This window comes from Onychostruthus taczanowskii, unplaced genomic scaffold, assembly GCF_017590055.1.
Source record: "Onychostruthus taczanowskii isolate IOZ18803 unplaced genomic scaffold, ASM1759005v1 scaffold93, whole genome shotgun sequence".
NCBI classification, from domain to species: domain Eukaryota; kingdom Metazoa; phylum Chordata; class Aves; order Passeriformes; family Passeridae; genus Onychostruthus; species Onychostruthus taczanowskii.
In genome coordinates, this window is record NW_024507324.1 from 2,696,153 (window position 1) to 2,703,270 (window position 7,118).

The 7,118-nt window shown below is 51.0% G+C and overlaps 1 protein-coding gene across 1 annotated transcript; it reads left to right on the forward strand.

The window, feature by feature from the left end:
• Nucleotides 1-1,180: 1,180 nt before the first annotated feature.
• On the forward strand, nt 1,181-3,009 carry LOC121347803 (acrosin-like). Its single transcript, XM_041426718.1, has 4 exons — nt 1,181-1,323; nt 1,602-1,844; nt 2,150-2,415; nt 2,681-3,009. The coding sequence occupies exons 1-4, from the start codon at nt 1,238-1,240 to the stop codon at nt 3,007-3,009; spliced, it is 924 nt and encodes a 307-aa protein (XP_041282652.1). The 5' UTR covers nt 1,181-1,237.
• Nucleotides 3,010-7,118: the final 4,109 nt, after the last annotated feature.

A 7,118-nucleotide genomic window follows, 5' to 3' on the forward strand; every position in this document is an offset into this window, starting at 1 on the left:
GAACAATTGTGATGTACCTTAAGACTAGTGAAGATTCTGAGGTATCACCCCAGCAATAAAGTCAGCTACTCTGTTTAGGCCAGTATCATCCCTGTCATAACCCACTAAACCCAGCATTCCTCAAAATAAAAAGTCATATGAAATATTACATATTTTGCCATGCCTACATTTAATTACTCCACCTCTAGAAGAAAATCACCAAAAAAATTTCACAATCACTACAGAAATATCTAGAAGTATAACTTCAAAACAGTGTTCCTTATTCAAAACTACTAACATCTTCTAGGATGCTTCCACCTGAGAAATTAAGCTAACTTGTCAACATCAAACTAAATAAGTAGCAGATTGTTCATTAAAAGCTATTAGGACAGACTTTTTTCTTTTTAATTTCCATGCTGAATCTGAAGCAACTGCATTCACAGCTGCCCTTCAAACATCCACTCTGGACACGTGGATGCTCACCCACTATGGCTGTAACTGGACTGGCTCCTGACCCAAGCACACACATGCTTCCTGAAGGCACCCTGTTTCAGAGTGATTCTGTTTTGTGAAAAATCTCATGGAAAAAAGACTTCAGAGAGCGGAGAGGAGCAGGAGCAGACAGGCAGTGAAATTTCAAAGAGGCTGTGATGCCATGATAGATGTTTTCTTGTGAGATATTAGCAGACAGTGACAGGAGACAGCCACTGCCTACGCTAGGGCCTGCACACCCTCATCACACAAGAAAAGGGACTTAAAGAAACCAGAGAGAGAGCAGAGAGCCTTCTTTACAAAGGCAGGTACTGACTGGAAAAGGGGCAATGCCTTTACAGTGACAGAGGGTAGCTTTAGATGGGACATTGGGAAAGAGTTCTTGATGGTGAGGATACTGAGGAACTGGCCCAGGTTGCCCCAAGAAGCTGTGGTAGCCCCACACCTCGAAGTGTTCAAGGACATCTTCTGAGCCAGTCTCTGAACAACCAGGTCTACTGCAAGCTATCCCTCCATGACCAAAGCAAAGGGGTTTGAGCTAAATGATCACCAAGGTCCCAGCCAACCCAAACCATTTTGTGGCTCACCAGTTCCATGTTGCCCCTCCCCCAGTGGGCCCTGTGCCACAGAACCCCACAGGGCCCAGAACATGGAACTCAACCTTCCGTGACATCAGCCCTGGGGCACCACAGGCAGCACAGCTGCTGCAGGCACTGCGGCTGTGGCTGTGCTGCTGCGCGGAGCCCTCAGTGCTTGCAGCTGACACATGCCTCTGGCAGCCATGAATTGGCTCGGTCTCCTCATCCTGCTGACCGTGGCTGGAATGGCTCACGGGACATGGGACAACTGTGGGTAAGTGGCCCCAGACCCTGGGAGGAGCTACGGCAGCACTTGTGGCCTTCCCTGGAGGGGACCTGCCTGTCCCCCATGGCCAGGCCACAGCTTCCCACCCACCAGAGGAAGCCTCAGCTCCTTGCCAGCAACCAGGTGCTGGCACGGACAGACGCGCAACCCGTGGGCTTCCCTGGCCTGCTGTGTGTGCAAGCCCTTGTGGGGAGGGCAGAGGGCTGAGCTTCAGCCTGAGCCACAGCAGGCCATGAAGCAGCACGGAAATTACTTTCTGTTTGCAGAGGGACCTGCGGACTCCGAGCTCCACAATCTGTCTACAGCCCCATGACTTATTCCTACGGCAACCCGGCTTATGACTATGGCATGACACGCGTCGTGGGTGGCACAGGTGCTGCGGAAGCAGCCTGGCCCTGGATCGTCAGCATCCAGCACCCCTGGGTACCAGGCCTGGGACATATGTGTGGAGGGTCCCTCATCAGTGCAGAGTGGGTCCTCACAGCGGCCCACTGCTTTGATGATATCAGGTAAGGAGAGGCAGGGAATGGAGACATCTCCACAACACTGCAGTGGAGTTAGCACCCACTACTATTTCCATCCCCTTTCCTCTCAGGCAGCCAGGCTGCCAACTTGCTCAGGAGAAGCCTGGGCTTGTGCAAGGCTACCTAGCACCCTCTAGCTTGACGTTCCCCCAGCCTAAGGCATGTGAGGACACTCACACCTGCCAAAGCACTGCTCCCTCTCTGCCTTTCCAAGCCAAGGTCTGGCAACTGCTGGCTCCAGTGGCACATGGCTCTGCTCCCTCTCAGTCTTCTCTCCATCTCCTTTCCAGTAACATCAGCATGGTCTACCTAGTGATTGGAGCCACTCAGTTCACTCAGCCGGGCCCTGGGGCAGCAGTGCGCAGTGTCAAGCAGGTGCTGATACACCAGTACTACAATCCTGCTGACATGAGCTACGACATTGCCCTGGTGCAATTGGACCATCCTGTCCAGTGCAGCTCCTACATCCAGCTGGCCTGTGTGGCTGACCCCACCCTAAGAGTCTCAGAGCTCATCAACTGCTGGATTGCTGGCTGGGGTGCCACTACTGCAAAATGTGAGTTCCAAGAGCAACTTCTGGGCCAGCTCAGCACACTGGGGAGAGGGTTTGGGCTTCCCCACAGCAGAGGCCAAAGCCAGGCTGCATGATGTACACCTCTGAAGAGACAGGCCTCGCCTGCTCCCCAGAGGCTGGCAGCAGGATCACAGCACCACAGTGTCTCTGCAGAGGCAAAGCCATGTCCTAGGAGAAGGGATCCCTGCCGACAGATGAGGAAACTGATATCAAGCTGCCGGGGGCTTATTCCTTTCTCTGCCCACAGCTCAAGATTCAACTGATCACTTGCAGGAGGCCAAGGTCCAGCTCATTGATCTCCAGCTCTGCAACAGCAGTGGATGGTATGCAGGGAAAGTCCACACCCACAACTTGTGTGCTGGTTACCCGCATGGCCGCATCGACACCTGCCAGGTAGGAGCATGCCATGAGCCACTCAACCCCCAGCAGCACTGGCAGCCAGGGCAGCACCGCCCCAACACAGCCCAGGGCCTGCTTTGCCAGGCCACTCAGTCACCCTCCCAGCCCCTGCTCCCCACCGACTGCTCTGGGGGCTTCCCACACATTATTCTCCTGGGCTGCCTTATCCAGGTGTAGCTCCTGGGCAAGCATCGGGAGGACAATGGCTAAATCACCAACCATTGACAGGCAATTAAAGAAGAACTCTTAACAATTAAGCTAATTTAACAGCAACAGGTCCAACCGGTTTTAGCTCTGTCACCTTAAACAAAAATAGATAACTTTTTATTCATAACATGAGATACTGGCATTCCAGAGCAGCTGTGGATGCCTGTTTTTCATGGAGGCAGGGTCAGCGCAGAAGACACAGACACCAACTGCAGGAATAACTGTAATTTACTATATTTCAAAATGATGCCTGAGGAGGTTTATCTGGAACAGAGACTAGACAGATTTAAATAAATAAAGTTGGTATTTATTTAGGCCTTTAAGGGATACACCTTGGGCAGTACAAGAGCCTGGCCAGGGATACAAGCAGGTTGGATCTAAGATGGATCTTGGTCACCAGTTTTTACAATTTTTCAATTTGGTACATTTCCATATTGGGGTTAACAATCCAATTACATCTCCAGGTCATGAAGTGTCAACCTCTTGGCTTGCCCCTTCCACTTTGCTGTTTTTTATGCTTTTTGAGTAATGATTGTCCTTGATTCTCAAGCTGAGGAGGGATTGTTTTGCGTAACTACCCTGTAAAAAGAGGATATTAGCCACTTAATATGAAGTTCAGAGTTACACAACAAGGCAGCAGAGAATCAGAAAAATATAAAAGCTAAAACTTAAGGCATCAGAAACAGCAAGAGTAATGCAAATGGATAAGTAAGTAGGACATCAAACCATTAATATTTACAAATATTTACAAAAGGATAAGATAGGCAATGCAGCTAATCATTATTATAAAAGACTGCCTACAGTGATGAAGAAAGACACATCACAAGTTACTCTAACCTTTGACCATCATCCAGGTCAGCCCATCAACTGGGGGAGACATTGCCAATGTGTTTGAGAACAGCTCCTGAGCTGAGATCTGAAAAACATGTTCAGTGCAAGCTATCCCTCCATGCTCAAGGACAAGGGCTCAGAGTGAGATGATTTCCAAAGTCCCTTCCCCCCCAAACCATTCTATGGCTCCTCAATTCCATGTTGCCCCTCCCCCAGTGGGCCCTGTGCCACAGAACCCCACAGGGCCCAGAACATGGAACCCACCCCTCTGTGACATCAGCCCCAGGGCCAAGGGCACCATGGGCACAACGGCTGCTGTGGGCACTGCGGCTGTGGCTGTGCTGCTGCGCGGAGCCCTCAGTGCTTGCAGCTGACACGTGCCTCTGGCAGCCATGAATTGGCTCAGCCTCCTCATCCTCCTGACCGTGGCTGGAATGACACAGAGCATCCAGTACACCTGTGGGTAAGTGGCCCCAGACCCTGGGGGGGAGCCACGGCAGCACTTGTGGCCTTCCCTGGAGGGGATCTGCCTGTCCCCCATGGCCAGGCCACAGCTTCCCACCCACCATAGGAAGCCTCAGCTCCTTGCCAGCAACCAGGTGCTGGCACGGACAGACGCACACCCCGTGGGCTTCCCTGGCCTGCTTGTGTGCAAGTCCTTGTGGGGAAGGCAGAGGGCTGAGCTTCAGCCTGAGCCACAGCAGGCCATGAAGCAGCACGGAAACGGCACCCCGCCGGAATTTCAGCGGCCAAGTGAGACTGGGAACCCAGTAGAACCAACCAGGTAAAAACGAACTTTTTGGCAGCCTTAAAAACTAGCCACGGAAACACCACAGCGGGGGACGGGCCCTGAGCTCTAGAGCACGGAGATAGCTCTCCGTGAAATCCGGCTAATTTTTACCCATAAAATCTACGTGCACGAAGATCCCACGCAAGGAAAAGGAACCGTGAGTATCGCGGGGTTGAATACAAGGGTGGTCGTGTGTGTGTGTGTGTGTGTGTATGAGATGTGAAATTTTCACGAAGTGAGTGTGGACCCGGAGACCGCAGTTCCGTCCTCCCGCGAGGGAGACGGTCAGGCAAAGGGGAAGCGAGTTAAAAAGTGTCCCAAAACACACACACCAAAGAGACAAGGAAAAGGTCCGGAAAGCAAGGAGCGAGTACGGGCTTTTCCTGGGAACACACACACGGAGGGACCCCAGAAGGGAGAAAAGGGGAACGAAAGGGGGGGTTCCGGGGACCACTGACGGATCAGGAAGAACGAAGCACCTCGCTGGATCCAGGGAAAAAGTAAGAGACCTGTTAACAGAAAGTCTGTGGCTCGGTTCTCCACACAATTAATAAGTTAACAAAGAAATTATTGGTGGTGGTTGTCTGGCTTCATTGCGTGTACTAACTAAATCAGACAAAAGCAGATTGAAAAGGGGGAGGAAAAGGGTCTTCAACATGGGCCTAAAGAAAAGTAAAGTTCAAGAAAAATCCCGGGACAACGGGAAGTCGAACCTCCCCGACATCCCGAGGTATAGCCCTTTAGGATGGATGTTGGAGCATTGGGAAGAGTGCCGCATGAGTAAACAAAAATCTAAAGAAAGAGCCGTGTTCTTCTGTATGGAAAAGTGGGCTCATGTAGAAGTTAAGAAACATAGTGTGGCCTATATTCGGGTCATTCAATAGAGAAATCTGCCGGACTCTGAAGGAATTCGTGCTTGGTGGGGGGCAACACAGGAGGAAACAGAATATGCGGGGATGTAGGAATGTGCTAGCGTCTCATTATACCCCGTGAAAACATATAAGCAGCAAATGGTGTTGGAGATAGTATGGAAACCCTTAGAAAACTTACCTCCCCCGTACCCAAATCACCGGGCACCCCGGCCTCTCCCCAAACCCGGCCAACCCCCTGTAACACCCCGCAAGTCGCACACGACAGAAAACCCAAGGAACACACTCAGACGATGGCTGGGAAGAGGAGAGACAACAAGGGCTCTTCCCACTGAGGGAAGTCCCAACCGCTCCAGAGATTATCAGTTATGTGAATGTGCCAATAAATTCTGAGGATGTGCGGGCCTTTAAGAAAGATATGGGGAAAATCATGGATGATCCCCTAGGGGTGGCGGAACGGCTTGATGAGTTTCTGAGAAATAGCATCTATTCGTACGATGATATTTGTGCTATCCTGAAATCGCTGTTTAACTCTGAGGAGCGGGACATGATCCGGACAGCGGCGATTAAGGATTGGGAACAGAAACCCACAAGGGAGAAGTGGGGAGGCTAAGTGGCCCAGCCAAAGGCCACCGTGGAATGCCCAACTAGAAGAAGACAGGCAGAAGATAGTGGAGTTAAAGTATATGGTCATCCAAGGTATACGGGGGGCTGTGCCACAAGGACAGAATCTGGGAAAAGCCTTGGAAGAGCGTCAGGAGAAGGACGAGACTCCTACGGAGTGGCTAGAGAGGCTACGGAAAAGCCTCCAGATGCATTCTGGCACTGATCCTGACTCCCCGGTAGGAGCTATATTAAAAACCCAATTTGTGGCAAAGCGAGCGGCGCAGAGCCGTCTCGGTGTAACCCACAGATCGGGCTAAAATCAAAGCGGCGCAGGTCAGGCCCAGCTGATCCCAGCCCCCCCTCCCCGCCTGAGAAGTAAAGTTGTTTTCTCTTAACTGTTCGCCTCAGGCGAGGAAGCGGCACGGGCGAGGCCCAGGCCGGCAAGCGGCGAGCAGGAGGGGGATGGAAAAATCCCAGGCGAGGGAAACGTACAAGGCACAGCAAACCTATTGGGGAACGCGCAGGCTGAAACTACAGGTTGTTTTAAAACATTAACCAAAAGATTTCTAACTAGAGTGGAGTTTTTGATTCAGAGCATTTCGGCTAAGAATCATAAACAAGCTAGCCGATAGAAGGCTTAAAGGTATTCAAAGTGCTCTCTTTAAAACGGTGTAAAATGCAGCTTTGAATTACAAAAGGCTTTTCTGTGCTGCAGTAGCTGTTGCTGTGTACCTCTTAAAATTGCAGAGGCATTATAATCAAAAGGCACAGATATAAAATAAAGTTGTAATTAGTAAGAAAAAGCCATATGAGTCCAGGACGAAGTCCAAGATCGACCCAGGATGATTTTTTCTTTAATCCACTCAGCACTTCTATGACTGGATCGATTACAACATGCGTGTAAACGCAGTTAAAACTGCTCCTTGAGCAGCAGGACAGGCAGGATCCAGGGCAGGCTGCAGTGCACCACAACCATTTCCTGC

Coding starts and splice junctions, on each gene's coding strand:
- LOC121347803 (XM_041426718.1), top strand. CDS start 1,238: ATGCCTCTGGCAGCCATGAATTGGCTCGGTCTCCTCATCCTGCTGACC. Junction 1,324..1,601: donor GGGACATGGGACAACTGTGG/GTAAGTGGCCCC, acceptor TTCTGTTTGCAG/AGGGACCTGCGGACTCCGAG. Junction 2,416..2,680: donor GGGTGCCACTACTGCAAAAT/GTGAGTTCCAAG, acceptor CTCTGCCCACAG/CTCAAGATTCAACTGATCAC.